The sequence below is a fragment of the Schistocerca cancellata genome, chromosome 4 (assembly GCF_023864275.1).
Source record: "Schistocerca cancellata isolate TAMUIC-IGC-003103 chromosome 4, iqSchCanc2.1, whole genome shotgun sequence".
Classification (NCBI taxonomy): domain Eukaryota; kingdom Metazoa; phylum Arthropoda; class Insecta; order Orthoptera; family Acrididae; genus Schistocerca; species Schistocerca cancellata.
Window position 1 is genome coordinate 598,018,080 of NC_064629.1, and position 24,876 is coordinate 598,042,955.

Genomic DNA, 24,876 nt, shown 5'->3' on the forward strand with positions numbered 1-24,876 from the left:
ACTGCTTCCTGCTCTAATTTGTAACAGACTAGAGTTGTTGAAGTTTACTGGTTGAAAATGTGGCAGCCTCTCATCTTTATACTGCTGCTCATTGCTCTTGTAAGTAACTTATTCTATTTTTTATTCTTTGACTACATTAAACAGGTGCCTGGTTTCTTGAATGCTTCCAGCAGCATAAAAAGTCCTAGTTAACAATTTCATACAACAGTGCCTCTATCTTGCTGCAATATATCATAAACAGAAAAAGGAACTATATTTATGTTCTACCACTGATACAAAAATGTTTCACTAAAAAATTTAATCTCAAACAACCACAAAGCATTATATGAATGTTTTCAGTGAAAACGATGAACTTTATCACACTAGCCTGCCTCTGGTTACACTCTAGTGACAGTCAGTTAAGCTGTGTCCAAGGAGTGGTAATGGTGCTCTTCAAGTACTTGTGCGCCAAGTTCACTGTAATGAATCCTGTACGTTGATGTATAATAGCACCTGAGATATATATTTTGAAAGAGGCATCATATAATGTATGAACACCCTGTGCACGTTAAGCTGCCAAATACTGAGATACATATGACCTCACACAAACAATTTCAACATAATTTTCTTTATACAGTTTATTGATGTGAGCTGAAACCCAACGATGTCCCTTACATGTTAGTTTTGGTTCAAAAAGACATCAAATATCCATGAATATTTTACATGGAAGAACAAATGTGGTTATAGACTGTCATCTCTCCTTGTCACAAAGTTATCTGCACTGCACACTGTAAGATTTTCTTATATTGTTGTCCTTGTTTGTGATGATAAATTACAGCATTATATTTTTCATGTAAAGTACATCTATACAATTTACAGTAGATATATTAAAATAAAATTTAATTTTCAAGTACAGTGTATTCTATTATGACTATTTTTCAGTTTTTATTATGGTAATCCAATGTGCTTTTTTCTAAAATAAAAGCACTTGTGTTAGTATGTGAATGACACAACAGCTCACAAATTATGCATGATGCACCCATGAACAGTGTAGTGTACACAGCTCCTTGATTTTTAGAACATAAATAAAAGCCTCCTGGATATGTCTATTAATGGGCCAGGAAGCTAAGAGAGAACTAAGAAACAAGAATGTATTCTTGGTCAAGGGTTTATATGAATTAAAAGTGAGTGTGTGTGTGTGTGTGTGTGTGTGTGTGTGTGTGTGTGTGTGTGTGTGTGTGAGAGTGTGTGTGAGTGATGAGTGAGAGAAGTTTTAGAGCATTTAATCATTTTCCACTTACTCTTGGAGCAAGCAGCACTGTCAGTGTACTGCACCTCTCTTCATAGGAATTTAATTGGTTTTCCTTTGATATAAGGTATCCTCAAAATATGACACTTTTGCTGCTGCTCATTGTAATATTTGTCTTGGTTCCAGCCAATTCTCACTCACTAATACTCTATTTTTATGACTATCCCTGAATTCACACCTCTAAGAGCTACAAGATTACTGGAATTTCTTCCAAAACTGGCACCATAACTCATTACATTAGCCCCATTATGTCAAGCACTTAATAACTGTACTGTATTTACCACAATCACTTCAATCAAACTAATCCTACAATATCTTACAAGTTGCTGACCGTTATTTAAACAGAAGCACATTGGCTGCTAGAGAACAATGGTGAATAATAAAACCAGAGAGACAAGATGTTTAATTTTTTCTAAAACATGATTATTATTAATGAAGTAAGAAAATGATATTTCACTGCTGCAATATGACTGGATGTATAGCTGCATTATTATTAACATTTACAACACCGCAGACAAATAAACACCCATTCCCACAAGCTGATATGAATGAATTACATTTATTTCAAAGAACAGCTGCTCTACAACAATTCTGAGAATAAGCACAAAAAGAAATAAGTAACCATGTAGATTAACTTCCCAACAATTAGTATCTGTTACAAATTGATGAAATGTTTCCTCACTAATAGATTCAAATAAAATTAGCTCACCATTATATTACTTTCTTCCAAATTGCTTTATACCGTACTGACTAAATCTTAAATATAACAGAGGGAAACATTCCAGGTGGGAAAAATATATCTAAAAACAAAGATGATGTGACTTACCAAACGAAAGCACTGGCACGTTGATAGACACACAAACATACACACAAAATTCAAGATTTCGCACCAACGGTCGCTTCGTCAGGAAAGAGGGAAAGACGAAAGGATGTGGGTTTTAAGGGAGAGGGTAAGGAGTCATTCCAATCCCGGGAGCAGAAAGACTTACCTTAGGGGGGGGAAAAAGGACAGGTACACGGTCTGTGTGTGTGTGTGTGTGTGTGTGTGTGTGTGTGTGTGTGAGAGAGAGAGAGTGTATACCTGTCCTTTTTTCCCCTAAGGTAAGTCATTCCGCACCCGGGATTGGAATGACTCCTTACCCTCTCCCTTGAAACCTACATCCTTTCGTCTTTCCCTCTTTTGAATTTTGTGTGTATGTTTGTGTGTGTATCGACGTGCCAGCACTTTCATTTGGTAAGTCATCATCATCATCTTTGACTAAATCTTAAAAAATATCTCAAAAATGACAGGCACGTGAATGGAAACCATGGTATTTCTCCTCTATAATAACTTTTGTGCGTTTTTAATAGGTCACTTGAAACACTAAACCATTGGGACAATGAAGTATTTCATATAGGATCACAGTCATTTACTTTCACATTATCAGCTTTTCTGGAAACTTACCATTTTCAATTGCTTACACTGAAGCCAATGTATTACACACAATATATGATGCGTGCAGTGTAATATGCTTCAAAATTTATGGGCCAGTCCATATTACTACTGAGTAAAAACTGTAGCCTCAAAATTTTACAAAGTCACTCTAAGTGGGTGTATACAATGTACATCTATATTTTTCATGCACAAGTGCTTGTACAGTAGTCGCGAACAAAAACAATGTTCCATACTTATCAACAATTACCAGTAGTGTTATTAAAATGGTCGATGAGTATGTAATATTTTTCTCATTCGCATTTACTACACCAGTAACTGCACATGAAAATGACAGATTTACTTTGCATACACCCACAATGACTTTGTGAAATTATGAGAACATACAGCCATGTAAGTAACATAGACTGGCCCACAGATTTTGAAGCACATGACATCAAACATTGTAGGTAATATATGTTATACATCAGTTTTAGAGTAAGCTCTTGAAAATGTTACATTGCCAAAATCAGCTGACTATGCGAAAATCAGTGACTGTGGAAAAATTTATTATCTTTTATTTCACATAGACTAACAGTTCTCTAATGTTCCAGGTAAAAAATGAACCAAATACATGGGGACATTCTTGTCCAACAGCATGTACTTGCCACTTAACCTTATTTAAAGACTTGTCACTCCACCGCTGGCTCAAACAAAGAGGAAATCATCACCAAGAGACAAGACTACTGCAAACATCTAAGCAAAACAATGAGGTAAAATTATTCTCAAATTATCGGACTACAACCTGAAAGCAGCGCTGACCCCAGATGTAGTTTCTATACTATTTTAATTGTTAGTCAGTAGATGATCAGTGATAAAGAAAATTCATTATAAATATCTTCTAAAGTAGGTGACCGACTTCTGTATTATTCCAAGTTATTTACGAAATATTGTTTCTCCGGTATTTTGGATGCAATCTCTAAATACGAGTATATAAGAAGTACTCACAAAGCTTTATTCATCACCTTTAAAAACAATTACTTGATTAACTTTCTGTTTGTTTGCAAATAAATGTCTGCAGTCTCTGTACACATGAAATCTGTGTGCGACAGTACTGTAGCATGCAACTAAAGGAGTAAAAAAGAAGACAGTGCAGCCTACTGACAAAGTGGAGTATGGTGTGATAATACATTTTCAGCAGCTAAAGAAGTACTCTGACTTGGCCTAACACAGCTGCAGCATTTTCACTGCACAATACGCCAATTTACCAATGGGCTGCACTATCTCATTTTGGCTCCTCTAGTGGTGCAGGTATTCATGTGTGTACCAGGACTGCAGACATGTATCCGGGGGGTGGGGGGGGGTAGGGGGGTGGGGGAAACTATAAATTTATTTTTTTGAAATCACAATTAAAACTTTCTGACTAGCCACATACTTCCACTGTACCATCCAAGATGAAAACTTTCAGTCAAGGGTAAGATAACTACAATCAAAAAAACTTATTTCACATGTATATTTCCTGCTGAAAGTCTCTTCTGTTTAGTGCGTTACTGTCTACAAATAATACTCCTTGCTTATTGATATTCATTAAACCAAGTGTCAAATGATGATGATAAAAGTATTATACCAGATTTCTGTATGAGAATCGTCACTTGCTAGTCATTAATTAATCAACCTAATCAGATATGGATTCAGTCAAAGCTGCAAAATGTCCAAATCAATGAAGTATTTTAAATTTTTCATTTGTTCAAAGATTCTTAGTTATAACACCTAAAAAAGTCAATTTTCAGACACAGGTGAAAATATGGGTAATTCAATAAACACAATGACAAACTTGACTACACATTAAATAAATAAATAAAAATGAAGTAAAGTGTAAAGTGCACTGTCTGTAATAACGGGCTTTTTGCAGTTTTCTAATACAGCAATTAACTTTGGGAAAAAAAAGTACCTGACATAAGAACAGAAGTATGTTACACCTGAGCATGAAAACACACACACACACACACACACACACACACACACACACACACACACACACACACACGTACATACGTACGTACGTTTTGCAAGTCATTTACTCTGATCAATGTATTTTCCCTTTCATTTGATTCTCTAGTAATCAGTCACTCTCCTCTATTGCATTTGTAATTTTTTTTTTTGTTCCAATGATCAAAAACCATTCACTTCATCTACAATGCATGAAACTACCAATATACAGTGACAGAAAACAAATCCAGAACCAAGAAACAATTAACATAGAGTAATGAAATTTTGGGAATACATTTGTCTAGGTAATATATGTAAGTGATTAACCATGCAATATTACAGGTTAGCATACGCATGAGAAAAACCACTGTAAATATGAAATTCTGGTGCATGAATTAGGGGTATAACCTCCAGACTCTTGAATGCAATCATGCAAACTAGTATGCATTGCATCATACGGGTGCCAAATGTCAGTTTATGGGATGCAGCTCCATGCCTGTTGCACTTGGTAGGTCAATATAGTGATGGTTAATGCTGGCTGTGGACGACGCTGGATATGTTGTTAGATGATGACCCACACGTGGTCGATTGGAGACAGATCTGGTGATCTAGCAGGCCAAAGCAGCATGTTGATACTACGTACAACAAGTTGGGTAAGAACAACGGGATGTGGGAGAGTGTTATCCTGTTTGGAAACATCCCCTGGAATGCTGTTCATGAATGGCATCATAGTAGGCTGAATCACCAGACTGATGTACAAATTTGCAGTCAGGATGCCTTGGATAACCACAATAGTGCTTCTGCTGTCATACAAAATCACACCACAGACCACAGCTCCATGCGTAGGTCCATTGTGTCTAGGCTGCAGACAGTGTGGTTGCAGGTGCTCACCAGGCCGCCTCCTAACCACAACACAGCCACCACTGGCACAGAGGCAGAATTGACACTCATCAGAAAATGCAACGTATCTCCTCTGAAGTCGAAAACAGTGGTGGTTTGCAGTCGGTGAAATAGACACTACAGGGTGTCCAGCTCAGGCAGTCCTGGAAGTAACCGATTTGTAACATTTCATCATGTGACTGTGGTGCCAAATGCTGCTCAAATTGCCGAACATGACTGTCTTCCCTTTCGGTACTGCCATGTCGCTGTCTGGAGGCTGGGCTTCTTGAGACTGTACCTTCCGTGACCACTACTGCCAGCAGTCATGTAGAGTGCCTACATTCCTGCCACGTTTTTCTGCAGTATTGCAGAAGCAACATCCAGCCTCTCCTAACCCTATTACATGATTTGGTTCAAAATTAGTGAGTTGCTGATAATGGCATCTTTGTCACTTTGAAGGTATTCTTGACTAACATCAACTCACTACGTCCAAGCTCAAGGGTAACTTTACTGTCCTGACCGTTACAGTGCATATTTAAAGCATACCTGATTTTCACTCTCAGAGGGGTGCTACTACAACCACCCTTATGCACCAGGTGTTAAATATGAATAGACATCATCGTTCATATTTAGAAATAAACCTACCAACTTTTGTTTGTCTCCCACAACTCCTCCTTGCATTTGGGATTTTTTTTAGTGTATAATAACAAGATACATCATATAACCAATTCCATTACTTATTAGCATTATAAGCACTTTATTCAAAAATGTATCCTGATGGAGACAACTCCATACGGTATATGTTGAATAAGAACAAGAAGGAGTAAAAGTAGAAGTATTAGGGAGTAGAAGTAAGCACTCACTATATATTATTACTATTATTATTCATATCGTTTATAACATCAACCACAACAAACGAGTTCAAAGTGCTGGATTTTGTATTTTATCACTAGTCTGACACTTCCAAAGCACCCAGGACAGCACTATGTATTGGCAGATCATTCACATAAATTCTAGTAAAGTTGCTTTCTGCAGCTGGTTGATGGATAGATTACCAGTATCAGTGGTTTTCAAGTGCCCCTAACATCTCTTGGCACTCTTCCCAGTATACAGAGAATCACTGGGACCACTTTTACTGGTTTATGCCAGAATTGCAGTAGTCCACTTTTCAAGTCCTCATACGTGCCCAGTTTTTCAAGCTGTCTCTTACTGATTTTGCTATCACCTAGAGTTGCAATGTCAATTATCCACAATTTCTTAAGTCTGAAGTCCCACAGTAATTTGGCATGTTTGTTTCAGTCAAATTTTTCTGCTTTGTGGTCCCACCATTTGCTTCCTACCAGCAGATGTCAAATTGACATAAGTTATAGTGGATCATTCATGTCACATCGTCATGCCTATGTTTGTAATCAGTCTAATCTCTTTGTAACAGCTCAAAATATGATCAACTGTTTCGCCAGTCTCTTTACAGAGTCTGCAATTTTGGCCTTGTGCTGCTTTCTCGATTCTGGCTTTTACGACATTAGTTCTGATGACTTATTGACTTGTTCTTGGGCAGCAAAAATTAGTCTTGTCCAGTGTTCCATTGGTGAACCATGATAAGCTATTTCTTTAAATATTTTGCTTTCAATCTTCTTCAAAAACACAGCCCACGAGATGCTTTACTGCACATGCTGTCAGTCCAACACTGGAGTACAGCCTTCAGGCATTCTTGGTTTGCTGTATTCTAGAAGCCATCTGAAGTTCACTAAGATGTACAAGTCAGCTAAGTGTCATCAATTAGAAAGACTTCAACCAGGATGACAAAAAACTACAGACAGGGTTTACCACCCAATTATGCCATGCAATCATTTCATCTTGTTGTTAGTAACTTCAATCAGAGTTGATTATTTGCTATCTTCCACATAGTCTGACAATACTTGTTTCTCTTTTTCTGTTATCTGCCTCACTTTCAAGGGTCATCTACTGCCTGCTTTTCTGAGCAAGTTTAGCCTGACAATGTCACTGCAAGGGTGGAGTGCTTGCTTAACTGTCATGAGTTTTCTTGTATTCCTGTCCAAACTATGTAAATCTACTACTGTCCCGTTCACAATCCCTGCAGTATCTGATGCTAAGTATGGCCCAGGCACTGGGTACCTCGATTATATTGCTGCCGTTCAGTTTGCTTTTCAAAATTTTACTGAACCTCTGAGTGTACACTTTGTTGACCACATTTTTTACATGCTCATGCTTGATGAAATCCAATTTCAAAATGCCTATGTATCTGTAGGCTTCAGAGCACCTGTCCATTTCGTACTTTGATGCCTCCACTTTGTGATTTGGTTTTTCTTCAATGCCATTTGAGATTTTGCTCTTCTTTAGTGCTAACGTGACACACTTGTCTAAGCCAAATTCAATGCTGATATCACTGCTTACGATTCGGACTGTATGTGTCAGAGGGAGAATTTCAGTTTCAGACTTTCCATACAGTTTCATGTCATCCATTGTAAGTATAATTATAATTATAATTATTTTTATTATTTGATGCACACACAGTAAGTTAAACTAAAAAAAAGTGTAACTGATGTCTTATATCTTAATTTAGGCATTTTATGAAGAAGACATGTATCCACCAGATGAGACACCAGACTATGAGAATGTATTACTCAAAATGGCTATGTGTGTATTGCCAGCTGAGGCTGATCTCCATGATCTCTTCAGACAAATACCTACTGATGTTCAAGTAAGTATTCCTATTAGTGAGTTGGTTTCATGTTCCCTGGATCATTTTGCACAATGAATAGTAATCACGTAAAACTAGTCATTTTACATTCACATTGCAAATTAATTTGACAATCAGTTATATGTTTTTAACTTTATTTTATTTCTTTAAATATACAGATGTGAGTTAGTAATTGCTACCCACTACCTTTTACACATTACAATAATAGAAATTCTTCTACAAAATGGAAGAAGTTGTCAAAGAGCAACTTTTTCAGTTTTTTCACAAGTTTTACTTTGCTGTCTGTCAGAAATTTCATATCGCTGGGTGGGTGAGCAAAAATTTTTAAATTTTTGTTCCAGCATTGTGCACCCATTTTTGTGTTAAAGACAACCTTAATGTAGAGAAATGAATGACTTTTTCCTTCTGGTAGCGTAATTATGTACATCATTATCACTTTCAAACTGTAGTGGTTTATTTCCAACACATTTCATGATGGAATAAATATACTATGAAACAGTAACCAGAATGCCCAACTCCTTAAACATATGTCCACAAGATAATTGTGGGTGAGCACCACATAATATTGTTACAGCTTGTTTTTCCACAATGAAGACTTTCTTTCTTAAAGCTAAGTTGTCCCAGAACATTATTCCATATGTCATTATGAATGAAAATATACAAAATACTAATTTGTGCCTCCCCTAGATTTTCAATTATTCTGTGTGCAAATGTACTTGAATTAAGTTGTTTTAAGAGTTCCAATATGTGTTTTTTTCCAGTTTAAATTATCGTCAGTATGGGCACTTAAGAATTTTGAAGTTTCCATCCTATCTATTATTTCCTCACCCTGTGCTACATTTCTCATTGGTGTAGTACCCCTAAACATGCAAAACTGAATATGTTGCACCTTCTAAAAACTGAGAGGAAGATCATTAGCAGAAAACCCATCAATGATAATTTTAAGAAGATTGTTTACCATTTCTTTTTATTCTGTTAAAAAAAAAAAAAAAAGTTCAAATGTGTGTGAAATCTTAACTGCGAAGGTCATCAGTCCCTAAGCTTACACACTACTTAACCTAAATTATCCTAAGGACAAACACACACCCCCATGCCCGAGGGAGGACTCTAACCTCTGCCGGGACCAGCCAGACAGTCCATGACTGCAGTGCCATAGACCGCTCGGCTAATCCCACATGGCTTTTTATTCTGCACGTATGCTAGTATTGATTACAATACTAGTGTCATCTACACAAAGAATTAATTTTGCTTGTTGTATGTTACACGGAAGATAGTTTACAAATGAGGAACAATAGTTGAGAACATATAAATGGCACAGTCAGTAGAGTAACACTTCTGAAACCCAAACGGTGATTTGCTGAGGATATTATTGTTGTTAAGATGAGATACCGTTCTAGAATACATCACCTTCTCAAAAATTTTCGAACATGTCAGCAGTGCAACTGATCAGCAGTTGCTGTCATCTTTCTTATCACCTTTCTTAAAGAGGGGTTTCAGTTTCTATGGAAAAATTCCTTGACATAGTGATGCATTACATATTTCAGATAAGACCAGAAATATTATATGGAAACAAATCTTTAGTACTCTATTGGAGACACCATCAAAACCAGATGAGCTTTCATTTTTTAGAGAATGTATTATTTTCTTGATTTCAGAAGTAGAAGTTAGTGATACATTCATATAACTGAATTTTATACGAGTTACTTTAACATATTGCTGTGATTTTTCTCTTGGCCTGTTTGTCTCTATGCTTTCTACTACATTTAAGAAATTATTATTGAATACATTCATAATTTATAGTCCTTCCACTCAGTTCAGTTGTGATGTTATCCTAGTCTGTGACTGGTTGTCCTGTCTCTCATTTCACTACATTCCATATACCCTCAAGTCTGTTGTCAGAATTACTGATTTGTGACATAATGCGTATAATTCATAATTTTTAATAAACTTTTTAGTAATTTTGAGTTGTTTTTGTAGTTTGCAACTACAGCAGGATCTCTACTTGTTCCTACCAACAGATGTATTTCCTTTTTCTTTTCACAATATACTTTAATCCCTCTAGTGATCCATGGTTTTTTCACATGGCACTTTAATTTCCTTTCTGGTTAGCTTACGCAGAAAGCCGTTTCTAAACAATTATATGAATTTATCATGAAATAGGTTAAGTTTTATGTTAGCGTTTGGTTCATTATAAATTTCATACAAGGTCATCGCTTGTAAACTATTCTTAAAAACATTTGTCCTGGATTCATCAATTATTCTAACTCATTTCCACTGACGTGTATTCATACTGTACAGCATTATGTTATTTATCCTAACACACTGTACATCATAATCAGAGAGACAATTTATTACTGCCTAAAAAATTGCTTTCTCGCTTTGAGCAACATCAAGGAAAACATTATTTACTAGAGTCCTACTGTCTTTATCCACTTTTACTGTAAACTTAATTACTGGGATCAAATTGTAGGGTCTAATTAAAATTTCCAGATCATTTTTCCTATCATAATCCTTTACAAAATCTGCACTGAAGTCACCACAGACTATTAACACTAGCACCTGTCCGACAGATTGCACAGTAACGAATCCAGATTCCTCACAAGCTGCTTAAAATTTCCATATATAGACACACACACACAAACACACACACACACACACACACTGGCTGGCCAGTCAGATTTAAAAAAAAACCAGCCTAATGATTTCAGAACTTATTATTTTATTTACATGACCTATTTTGGCATCTCATTAATGCCATTTTCAGACCCTTCATGTTAAAAACAATGAGTACATGTCAAAGTATACCACTAGTTGACATTACAGAAAATGAAGCGTAGTATAAAATACCCTTGAAACCTACAAAATGCAACAGTAAGAAGAATACCTGTACACACACAGCACAACAAAGCAGAATATGCACATATACTGGTTTGCATTGAAACCAACTATTTTGACATAATGGAGCCATAATAGAAGATGCCAAACATTACAAAAAATAGGCAGTACTCAATACTGGGTGCATAAATGAATAAATCTTGTCTAGTTTTTTTATAAAAAAATTTCATAACTCATATAGATGAGAATCACCGTAGTTCTCATGCAAAACAATACTCATTCAAATTAAAAGTCACTCTTTGACCTATAAGTACACAGTAGCGCATGCATCTCTATTGCCCAAGTAATATCACCACTAGTGATATATGAGTATTAGTTGCCAGAATGAAAAGAAATGCAACCAGAGGCAAAACCCAGCAGTCGACAAATTACCAAGTGAATAACGATAAGCAAAGAACTTGTGAGGAATATTTATAAAATACCTAGGTGGCAAAATGTTATATATCAAATCTAAAAATAAAAAGATGTGATGTAGAGTCTCTTAAACATCAATTAATTAACAGGCAAATACTAGGGGGACAAGCAAGGAACCCCAAATACCATATTAAGCATGAGGAGTCCCCTGAATATTTCAGTTCACCATGTAATTACTATTCCTGTACGAATATAGGCTATCTACGTATTTACAGAATGACAAAACCTATTCAAATATTGACTAACACACAGCAAACTGTTTCGCAGAAGCTAGTGTGGGGATGGACCAGGCTAAAAGTAGGGTGAGTACTGCTTAAGTTCTTTGCTTATTGTTACTCTCTTAGTAATCTGTCAGCCATTGGGTTTTGCCTCTGGTTGTGCTTTTTGGTATTCTGCAACTATTCTCAAGTATCACTAGTGACGATATTACTTGGGCAAAAGATATTCACACTACTGTGTACATCATAGGTCAAATTTCGACTTTTAATTTGAATGAAGATTGTTTTTCCTAAGAACTATGGCAATTCTCATCTACATGAGCCACTGATTATTTAAAAAAACTACACAAGATTTATTCATCTGTGCACCTGATTTTTCAATATTGTCTTTTTAAATGTTTGTCATGTTCTATTATAATTCTGTTGTGTCAAAGTAGTTAGTTCTGAAGTTAGCCAGTATCTGTACATATTCTGCTTCGTTGCAGATTTGTGTGCACAGGTACTCTTCTGAACACTGCACGTTGCATTTTGTAGGTTTTAAGAACTTTTATTGTTATACTTCATTTTCTGTAATGCCAATTAATGGTATGCCTTGACATATACTACACGTATTGTTGTTCTAAACATGCAGAGGCCTGAAGACTGTGTTAATGAGATGCTCAAACTGAATAGTTTCTGAAAACCTCAGGGTGTCTGATGATTTTGCTGTGGCAAAAAGATGTCTTTTTTGGTGAGTATGTGTGTTTGGTTCAATTCAAAATAGTCTGTGAACTACAAAGAAGAGATTGGATATGAAAAATATGAATGTATTATGACAAGACCAGCTCAGATCGAGAGGAATAAGATATCCATCGAGGTTGCACAAAAGAACAGTGTATACAAGTGCGGCAAACTGACTGTTTAATTTCATACTGTTATGAGATCTCTCGACACAATCTCAAAGGTACAACTGAACAGATTTTCATTTACTGCACACAAAGTTTCCTTAACATGAATTACTGTAAATAGAAATTTCACTGGGAGTTTCATGATAGTCACAAAATTCCCAGTAGCTGCAGAACCCTGAAGATAATTTTTTCATGTATTTTTGTAATAGTTTTGATGAATTACTCTTTATAAACTGGGACTGAATTTCACTTGCATAAAATACTTTGTCTTGATCACAGCCCCCGCTTTCAACCAACAGCCATTTTCAATACTTATTTTTGCTAATATTTTAATTTTACCATAGAAATCTCAGATTGAGTGTCTTCTTATATGGTTGATAGTTTTCTCTGACAGTACAAGTCGCTTGTGACTCCAGGAGCAATTATGTGTACTGAGCAGGTGAATGGCTAATTTCATAGCAACTTTGAAAAAGATATCTCTCAATACAGCTTATGTTCTCAGCAAAGCTAGGTTTATTTGTGGACACCAGATCTCAACATATTCCTTATTTCCATGCACAATTTTATGTCATCCAAGTTCATTAGTAAGGTTTCTCAACATAGTTTTGTTGTTAGGCAGTTCTCATGCCAGAGGTGTAGGCCAACTTCTGCAGGAGGAATTAGGACCAGAATACCAGGTCACAAATTTTTTCAAACCAAGTGCTAGTCTGGATCAGGTGAGAGACGGTTTAGGTTCACTCTGTAAAGGATTTACCAGGGAAGCCACCGTGGTTATTGTGGGAGGGCCAGGGAACAGTATCGACAGAGATCCTGGGTACAGTATAGAGTGTGACCTGGTAAAGATTGCATCGGCATCGAGACACACCAATGTTGAATTTGTATCTGTCCTGAGACGCCATGGCCAGCCTCATTTGAACTCTTCTGTTGGGAGAGTTAATTTGGAGTTGGAACGGCTGCTTGGGTCGGGTGCGTGGGCTCATATTGGTGTGGTTCCTGTTGATTCAGTAGGTGGGAATATACCAGGCACGGCCTACATCTCAACAGGAAAGGGAAGGGTAAACTGGCTGGGGTAATAGCAGTAAATTTAAGGGGGGGAGGCACTGCCATGAATGGCAAAATACCAGTGGTTACAGGTGTTGTAGCAGCACCTTTTTTAGGATAGGTAAGACACAAAGATGTCAAGTTCTACGAGAGGTCAAGATGAACCAAATCTTCAGTTTAAGAAAGAAATTAAACAGCACAATTATAGCACATTGGATCACCAATCACAGCTGTCAATTACAAATTTTCACCAATCACCAGAAATTTTATCTCCACCAAGTTGTATCTCAGTCCTAGGTAATTGCATTGATGAATTAAAGTCACCCAACCCAGTTGACATAATCTGCCTCTCTGAACACTGGTGTAGGAACTAGGCCTAAGCACAATGAGAAACTCAGACAGGAGAGTACTGCGAATGTTAGAATAAGGAAAGGTTCTCATAAAAGTATAATTAAAAATAATGTAAGTATATTTCATCAAAATATTGGGAGTTTAAAGAATAAAATAGATGAGCTTCTGGTTTGTTTAGAAGATTTAGAAGCTGAGGATGAAATAGATATACTATGCCTGTCTGAGCATCACATTGTTACTGATATGGATAAGGTAAATTTAAGTGGATTTAAGCTCTCTGCACATGTAATTAGAGAAAATACGGAGAAAGGAGGAGTTGCCATATATGTCAAAAGTTATCATTGTGCAAAAAGTTAAGAAACAAAAGTTTTGTGTAGAGAAACATATAGAAGCATGTGCCTGTGAGCTTAAATTAAATAAAGGCACATTTATAATTGTAACTGTATATAGGTCCCTATCGGGAAATTTTCATCTATTTCTGAAAAATTTGGACTCCTTGTTGTGCTATCTGTCAGACAGGGGGAAGCAAATTATTATTTGTGGGGACTTCAATGTAGATTCTCTGAAAGAGGGTAATAGGAAAAATGACCTTGAAGTATTACTCGGTTCTTTCAATTTGACACCCGTTATTGATTTTCCTACTCGGGTGGTAAACGATAGCAGCTCACTGATATATAACTTCTTTACAGACCAAGATAAGTTTAACCAGATAATTGTTCAGCCTGTTGAGAATGGTCTTTCTGATCATAGTGCACAGCTAGTTACAATATATGACATAGCTCCATTCAGCAATCCTAAACAGTCCTCCAAAGTAGCATGTTCAGTCAATGATTTAACAATTGCAAATTGCAATGAAAGCCTACAGCAGTTAGACTGGGATGAGGTGTACCGTGAACCCGATGCCAATTTAAAATATAATTTATTTCATGACACTTTTGTAAATGCATTTGAAAACTGCTTCTCCAAGAAAATAGTTAAATATACTCTTAAGAAACCATGTAACAAACCACGGCTTACTAAGGGTATAAAAATATCTTGTAACCGGAAAAGGGAAATGTATCTGACAGCAAGAAAGAGTAGTGACCCAGAAACTATCAAACATTATAAAAACTACTGTGCTATATTAAGAAAAGTTATTAAAAAATCCAGAAGTATGTGCATATTGACTGAAATCAGCAACTCTGATAATAAAATTAAAACAATTTGGAAAATTATTAAAAGAGGAACAGGTCAACCAAGAGCACAGGAAGACAGTATTATTACCATCAAATTGAATGAAAACTTTACGAACAAAAAGTCAGAAGTTGAAAATATTTTTAATAATCATTTTCTAAATGTTGTGGATATAGTAGGATCCAGGTGTTCATTAGAAGATGCTAGGCTGTTAATGGAAGAGGCCATACCTATGCAATTTGATACAATTAAAATCTCACCCACTTCTCCCTCTGAAATTAGGAAAATAATAAACTTGCTTGAAAGCAAAAACTCACATGGAATTGATGGCATTTCCTGCAAAATACTAAAAGCGTGTTCTCAACAGATAAGTAAGATTCTCAGCCACCTGTGTAATAGCTCTCTGGAACAGGGCATTTTCCCTGATAGACTGAAATATGCTATTGTTATACCTTTGCATAAAAAAGGGGATAGATCTGATGTCAACAATTACCATCCAATCTCCCTTCTAACAGCTTTATCCAAAATTTTTGAGAAAGTAACGTATTCAAGAGTAGCTTCACGTATCTGTAAAAATGAAGTACTAACAAAATGTCAGTTTGGTTTCCAGAAAGGTTTTTCAACAGAAAATGCCATATATTCTTTCACCAATCAAATTTTGAATGATCTGAATAACCGAACACCACCCATTGGGATTTTTTGTGATCTCTCAAAGGCTTTTGACTGTGTAAATCATGAAATTCTGCTAGGCAAGCTCAAGTATTGTGGCATGAGTGGGACAGTGCACAAATGGTTTAATTCGTACCTAACCGGAAGAGTGCAGAAAGTTTAAATAAGCAGTTCTCATAATATGCAAAGATCAGCACATTCCTCAAACTGGGGAACTATCAAGAATGGGGTTCCACAAGGGTCGGTCTTGGGTCCTTTGTTGTTCTTAATATACACTCCTGGAAATGGAAAAAAGAACACATTGACACCGGTGTGTCAGACCCACCATACTTGCTCCGGACACTGCGAGAGGGCTGTACAAGCAATGATCACACGCACGGCACAGCGGACACACCAGGAACCACGGTGTTGGCCGTCGAATGGCACTAGCTGCGCAGCATTTGTGCACCGCCGCCGTCAGTGTCAGCCAGTTTGCCATGGCATACGGAGCTCCATCGCAGTCTTTAACACTGGTAGCATGCCGCGACGTGGACGTGAACCGTATGTGCAGTTGACGGACTTTGAGCGAGGGCATATAGTGGGCATGCTGGAGGCCGGGTGGACGTACTGCCGAATTGCTCAACACGTGGTGCGTGAGGTCTCCACAGTACATCGATGTTGTCGCCAGTGGTCGGCGGAAGGTGCACGTGCCCGTCGACCTGGGACCAGACCGCAGTGACGCACGGATGCACGCCAAGACCGTAGGATCCTACGCAGTGCCGTAGGGGACCGCACCGCCACTTCCCAGCAAATTAGGGACACTGTTGCTCCTGGGGTATCGGCGAGGACCATTCGCAACCGTCTCCATGAAGCTGGGCTACGGTCCCGCACACCGTTAGGCCGTCTTCCGCTCACGCCCCAACATCGTGCAGCCCGCCTCCAGTGGTGTCGCGACAGGCGTGAATGGAGGGACGAATGGAGACGTGTCGTCTTCAGCGATGAGAGTCGCTTCTGCCTTGGTGCCAATGATGGTCGTATGCGTGTTTGGCGCCGTGCAGGTGAGCGCCACAATCAGGACTGCATACGACCGAGGCACACAGGGCCAACACCCGGCATCATGGTGTGGGGAGCGATCTCCTACACTGGCCGTACACCACTGGTGATCGTCGAGGGGACACTGAATAGTGCACGGTACATCCAAACCGTCATCGAACCCATCGTTCTACCATTCCTAGACCGGCAAGGGAACTTGCTGTTCCAACAGGACAACGCACATCCGCATGTATCCCGCGCCACCCAACGTGCTCTAAAAGGTGTAAGTCAACTACCCTGGCCAGCAAGATCTCCGGATCTGTCCCCCATTGAGCATGTTTGGGACTGGATGAAGCGTCGTCTCACGCGGTCTGCACGTCCAGCACGAACGCTGGTCCAACTAAGGCGCCAGGTGGAAATGGCATGGCAAGCCGTTCCACAGGACTACATCCAGCATCTCTACGATCGTCTCCATGGGAGACTAGCAGCCTGCATTGCTGCGAAAGGTGGATATACACTGTACTAGTGCCGACATTGTGCATGCTCTGTTGCCTGTGTCTATGTGCCTGTGGTTCTGTCAGTGTGATCATGTGATGTATCTGACCCCAGGAATGTGTCAAAGTTTCCCCTTCCTGGGACAATGAATTCACGGTGTTCTTATTTCAATTTCCAGGAGTGTATATTAATGACTTGCCATTCTATATTCATGAACAGGCAAAGTTAGTTCTCTTTGCTGATGATACAAGTATAGTAATCACACCTGAGAAACAAGACTTAACTGATGAAATTGTCAATAATGTCTTTCAGAAAATTACTAAGTGGTTCCTTGTAAGCGGACGCTCACTGAATTTTGATAAGACACAGTACATACAGTTCCGTACAGTGAATGGTATGACGCCATTAATAAATATAGACCTTAATCAGAAGCATATAGCTAAGGTAGAATATTCCAAATTTATAGATGTGTCCATTGATGAGAGATTAAATTGGAAGAAACACATTGATGATCTGCTGAAACGTTTGAGTTCAGCTACTTATGCAATAAGGGTCATTGCAAATTTTGGTGATAAACATCTTAGTAAATTAGCGTACTACGCCTATTTTCACTCGTTGCTTTCATGTGGCATCATATTTTGGGGTAATTCATCACTGAGGAATAAAGTATTTATTGCACAAAAGTGTGTAATGAGAATAATAGCTGGAGTCCACCCAAGATCATCCTGCAGACATTTATTTAAGGATCTAGGGATATTCACAGTAGCTTCTCAGTATATATACTCTCTTATGAAATTTGTTATTAACAACTAAACCCAATTCAAAAGTAATAGCAGTGTGCATAACTACAATACTAGGAGAAAGGATGATCTTCACTATTCAAGATTAAATCTAACTTTGGCACAGAAAGGGGTGAATTATACTGGCACTAAAGTCTTTGGTCACTTACCAAATAGTATCAAAAGTCTGACAGATAACCAACAAGTATTTAAGAAGAAATTAAAAGAATTTCTGAATGACAACTCCTCCTACTCCACAGAGGACTTTTTAGATATAAATTAAGAAAAAAAAGTTGTTATATTAATTTAATTATGTCATGTATTGGAAAATTTGACTCGTTCCACATCATCACGAAATATCGTATTCATGATCCATGGAACTAGTATTAATCTAATCTAATTAATCTTACATTCTGCAGTGGACTGTGTTTTGTTTTGAAACTTCCTGATAAATTAAAACTGAATGCCAGACCAAAAGTTGATACCCACTGATGTGCCACAAAAGAGCAGTGTATAAAAGTACAACAAATTGACAGCATCATGTTAAGTACCCTCTGCTATGCACTTCACAATGGCTTGTAGAGTGCACAGTTGAAACTGACATAGAACTAGCAACTTTAACACTTGTGGGCAATGATTTTGATAAATGAACTATCCTTGCAAGGTTCTTGGTTTGAGTCCAGAACTGGCACACATTTTTAATTTGCTGTAACTCAGTCAACAGGCTGGAATAAAGTAACACAATCCATCTTCCCTACATTTGGCTAATAAATCACTGAAAACAACTAAAATACTGAAACTATCAGGATTAATGATGGTTAGTTTAACCACAGGGTTATAAAGTGTACAGAAAAACAATACCTGCCTGAAAGAAAAATTCTGTTTTTGGTTCCCAAGAACATGTGACACAGTTTAGTAACATTGAACATTTTGCTATCAAAACTTGTGAACATACAAAAATTCAGTACTGGAAGGGTGGTCAGGGTAAAAGTGGAAGAGAGCTACAATGTCAACAACACTTTTCTCCTCACATTGGATAAAATCTCAGCATCTGGGTAACATATTTTTCAAGCAAAGTATTTCTCATTATCCAAAATTTCGTAAAATTCCTATGGAGTGGGAATAGCATCATACATGGAACTAACACATTTGTTTCTCAACACCACGCCTACTGTGTCCACAGACTCCGCTAAATGAGGCGAAATAATGATTGTTTTTATGCCAAACTATGTTTTGCATCATTTCCTTCTGTGTTTAAAGTTTGCACACAAGATAATGTGCAGTTAAGTTACATTCTGGCATTTTAGGTTCCTCTGAAAGTGATAAACACCACATATCTTTCACTGGTAACAGTTCTCTCTTTTCATCCTCCAAATATACTTAATTATCTAACCTTACAGTGTGGAAGCAAACACCTATTATACAAGAAATGCTTATTTTATTATCTGTGAAATATCTGTGATTCAAATTAAATTCAATGTCTTATTTCAGGTACTGTCTCTACTACAAGGCAGCAACACTGGAAATATAAATCTGGAGTTCCAGCACACAAATGGCTTCCAAAATTTAATAGTGCTTGAGGTCTTGGGGTATGACAAGGATGAAGATACAAAGTATCATAGCAGAGTACGAAGGCGAAACACTGACATAAATAGTGCCGATGGTGAAATAATATTACATGATAACGTCATGAAACATCTAACATCGTTACAGTATGTGAACTTACAAAATGTGAAATTACGTGGCGAAGTTAAAAAAAATACCCCTCAGTCAATTGGAATACCAAATTCTATATTTGATATTAATTTAAATAAACTTTCTGAGGGTTACTCGTTGGAAAATGAACAGTATTTTAGCACGAATGATAATGCTAATCAACATTTTGTGTCATTTATAGCTCCAGATACCAGTGACAATGAAATTCTTCCATATAGTGAATACATCAAGGAGCAAAACAATGCCGGCTTGTCAGTATTTGCTGGCTTATCACAGCTTGTATTTTTGAGAATAGTTAATTGTGGACTGCATAAGGTAAACTGGGAAATGTTTGAAGGGCTCAGTTCCCTTGAATATCTCTCACTAGAAAGAAATCATCTTCTATTTCTTCCAGAATTTGCATTTCATGGAACACCTAATCTAAAAACTCTCTCTCTTGCACGAAATAAATTACTAAACCTGCACAGTACTTGTCTTGCGGGACTTCTTGAATTGGAGAAATTAGACTTGTCTCATAATAATTTTTCACATCTCTCTGAACTATCTTTACCTCCTTTCCCCAAACTTCATACTGCTAATTTCAAGCACAATCCTCTAGAAGCAATCTTTGCCAGTACATTTGAAATTATGAATGCAACATCTGTACTGTATATTGGAGGAGATGGATCTACATTAGATATAAAACCTAATTCTTTTGTAGGATTACAGGCATTAAAAAAATTGAATATATATAATGTTGGGGTTCCTCTGCTGGAAAGGGAACTGCTTAGAGGAATGCCAAAACTTACAGATCTTGAAATGACGGGCACAATTAATGCCCTGTCATATGATGCTTTTCTTGAGGTGCGAAAACTTGAAAGACTTGTTCTGAACCACTGCAACCTGAAAACAATTTCTATGGATGCCTTTTACGGTTTATACTCCTTAATTCATCTTGATTTGTCTAATAACTTTTTAGAATCACTGCCACCAAATCTTTTCGATCAACAGACATCCCTAAAGGAACTTTTACTTCATAACAATTACCTCACTGAATTACCCACTGGTTTCTTCAGGAATGTTCCCGCAAAAATGATACGTCTTGATGGCAATCCTTGGCACTGTTCATGTGCAATGTCAGACTGGCAGCCAGTAGCAATTAACAAAGTAAAGCAGAAGGTTATGAAGTTCTGTGACTTCCATTACGATAAGGGCAGCATGTGTAAGACAGACCATGAGGAATACGTGTATGACAAGAAAGTTGTCCCACGATGCAATACGCCTAAGAAATACAAAAACTGGACTGTTTTCCACACTTTACGAAAACAATTACGCTGTACATCAAGAAAATATTTGAAGGCATACAAAAAAGTTCAGCTCAAAAAACAATTTGATTCTGGAAAAGCCTTGCGCAAACAAAAGAATGAAAAATATCAAATTCAGCAAACCATTAGGAGTAATTTGAAGACTTCAGTAATACCTCAACCAGAAAAGCTTCCATCATACGCTAACAATGAACTGGGAGAGCCACAAAAAAATGCAACAACAGAAACAGACATTTCCAATGTAGTATCAGCAAATGGTAACACATTTATGTTACCTGATATGCCTCAGGAATCAGTAAGAAACGTAAATTTTATAGAACAGTCTGACAGCAGTAACAAACTCAAAAGTGATATTAACAATAGCACAGACCTGCCATCATCCTATAACATTACAGTGGTGGAATCAAAACCTTTGAAAGTGGTTAATGTACAAGACAATGATGCAAGACGAAAAAAAATTGTACCTACCACAAACAGAAAATCTGATGAGAGGGAGGATGGCATAATTAACTATAAGCACAAAGAAAAGGCAGCACAAAAATCCAACCAATCAAAGTATGATGATTACTCAGCAGAGCTACAAAATAGAAATTTTCACAAAGATCACACCAGAAATGTTCCACAAAAATCACTTAATATTTATGACAACAATGGAGAAATATCCAAAAAAGCTTGGAAACTTGAGCTCAAGAGAAAGCATGAAGAGAAACTTCGAAAATATGCAGCAAACCTGTGACATTTCTCATGAAAATAAATTATTTTGTTCCAGGAAATGATGATTGACTAATAACTTATTTTTAAGTTCATAAAGCTCCATTTAGAGCCCATCACACATTAATCACAAAAGTGGTTAATGATGAATTTTTGTATATAGGTATTTATATACAGCTGCTGCTGTAGGGGCCTTTGAAACTGTCAGCCTCACAATTAGAAAAACTGTAAATATTTTGGTAAATTTATTCAATGGGTACAGTGACAGAATGTATTAAACGGACTGGAATTTTCATGTATCGTTGTTATGCATATATTATCTTTTTTTCTGCACCTTCAAGTAAAGTATAGTGTTATTGTCACCACCACCACCACCACCACCACCACCACCACCACCAATAGTAGTAATTGTACTATGTCATGATTACTAATAACTACTTGAGAATTTTGCACATTCACTCGGAAAGAATCCTCGAAGCCAAACCTTCAGCTATCATACCCACCCACTCTTTCCATATGTGGCAAAACTGGCGAATTAAGCAAACAGCCAATAATTAGGAATTCATTTACAAAAATCATTTTGACACTGCATGAAAACAAACTGCTCTTTACTTTAATTTCAGTCACAAGTCTGTGTGTGTTAATTCTGACTCATTATACATACTTTTATGTACAAGACATTTAATGTAAAATGTGTTAGCCTAACAATTTTAGTATATGCAGATTCAATTGTTTTAACTATGCACCTACTAGGATGATATTTTTATGCTGCAACAGCAAAACTAATAATTACATGTTAATGATGATCATTTGACAAAGATGGCCATGTAGACCACTTCTTGCATGTTCTTGCAGCTATTTCATGTCTTCCTATTACCAAAACTTGTAAAATTGCTGAATTCCTAACAAGGACGGTCTTTCCGTTCTGAACTGAACAGAACTGAAAATAAAGAATTATATTTTGTATTGTGGTAATTTAAATTCTATTCACCACCAGTAAATCCCTTGGACTTTAAAGGACTGTCATCTAAGTGTTAAAATGCATTATGTCAATTAAATTATCAGTAGTAAGTTTTGAAACATTCATCAAAGAATTACTAAAACAATTCTTTTTATGAAGACTGCTTACAAAGGAAAAACTGCACATATTTCTAGTCTAAGCCTATAGAACAAAAGGTACATTGGATAAAGAACATACAAGATATGTGTAAGAAAATCAGTTTAATAATTGCCATTACCACTGTCTGTATCAAACCAAAACTTATGTTAATTAGCATATATTTTTTCAATCTTTTTGATTTTTTAGTAACACATTTACCATGCAATATCACTACACCACCTAAAAAAATATGTAAATAGTACGTAAAGTGAATTTCCAAAGGAAAAAATAATCAACACATTTCATAAGGCTGTATAATTTGTTTTACAAGGTGTTCAGTGCTAATAACATGGAAGCTACTGAAATACGAGTTCAGACACCTTTTTTACCATCAGTCATCAACTCAGTATAAATAGTCATCAAAGACAGTATACTTCAAACACAGTATAACATCCCTAAACATAATTCTATCCCTAACAATTCATACAGATGAGAACAGTTATGATTCTCCACCCATAACACATACTTGAGACCAGCTACTAACATACATATTTGAATATCATACATGTGTTATATAAAAAGACCTGCAAGTTTTGTCCAAATATTTGTATTAGACTAACCACTATTAAGCTCTCAGTAACAACAAATAGCCACAGACATTCTGCTTTCAACAACAACATACAATACATTGCTAAATACACTATGTAGCATAACAGTACATAAATGAACACTTTCTTTCCATCTTGTCTCTTCTTGATTCTCACTCTTAGCCATCTAAGATCAATTCTCTTTCCTTTTTCATATCCTGCAATCTCTCTCTCTCTATCCATTTATTAGTATCAGCCTGACTTAATTGTTTCTATTCCCCACTTCCCTTCTATTCTTCCCCACCAATAACTTTTGGTCACTTAAACCCCCCCCCCCTCCTCACTCAATCTTCCTGTATTTTTCCTTCTTCAATTGCACCATGCAATTTTGAGATTATCTCTCTCTATTCCGGGATCTCATTACCTGTAGTATGTTACTGGAGCCATGTGCATGTACAAAGATGTGTGCTAGGGTGATGTGCAGTAGCAAAAGACAAAATATCACGTGACATACCAGCCAATAGTGTCAGTCAGCTGTGCCTGTCTGTAATATGCACTTCAGGGTGCACATAGAACATTTAGTGTGTATTTTCATGTTATCTTACATATGCTGAGGATATTTCGGAATTGCAATGGCACTTATCCCAGAGCTGCCAGTTACTAGTGAAGCTGAAATGTGGGATCTCTCTCTCTCTCTCTCTCTCTCTCTCTCTCTGCCAACCCGCCTTCTTACTTACAGTATTCTTCTCAAATGCAAGTACAGTTTCTTAGCAATATGCTACCTCAATCACTGATTCCAATAAGATTCTGGAAATTGTACAGAGTTTATCATATAACTGCCCAGATGGCTGCCTGTATTAGCATGCCACTTCCAGGATTCATGAAGGCACACTGGCCGTGGATCAAATTCACCTGGTACACACATCATTATGCCATGAGAAAATATTCTCCAAAACAATGAAAGAATAAGCACAGAGCCATTCATATACCAGTAAGAATAACTTCATAATGTGGCTACTGTTATGATACTAGAGTGAAAGGTAAGAACACTAAATTCAGCATTGTTTTAGCAACATTTTCAACTGAAAAGTGGTAATGTTTAATACAGCCTGCAATATGGTGGAAATTGCTATCGGAGCCCATTCAGAATGAAAATAACATCATGTTACTTACAGGAACAATCAAAACAACGAGAAGCTCATACTTTCATCAATGATATCAAATACAGGATTTAAAA

General features: G+C 37.0%; 2 protein-coding genes across 2 annotated transcripts in view; one reads left to right on the forward strand and one right to left on the reverse strand.

Annotated features, from left to right (window-relative positions):
- Window positions 1–22,919, forward strand: LOC126185215 (slit homolog 2 protein-like). The gene is made up of 4 exons (XM_049928097.1): window positions 1–99; window positions 3,314–3,472; window positions 8,152–8,289; window positions 19,714–22,919. Exons 1-4 carry the CDS (start codon window positions 58–60, stop codon window positions 21,976–21,978), a joined length of 2,604 nt encoding a protein of 867 aa, XP_049784054.1. The 5' UTR covers window positions 1–57; the 3' UTR covers window positions 21,979–22,919.
- Window positions 1–24,876, reverse strand: part of LOC126185216 (congested-like trachea protein) — a 161,714-nt gene that overhangs the window by 14,132 nt on the left and 122,706 nt on the right. The gene's annotated exons all lie outside the window — the stretch shown is intronic.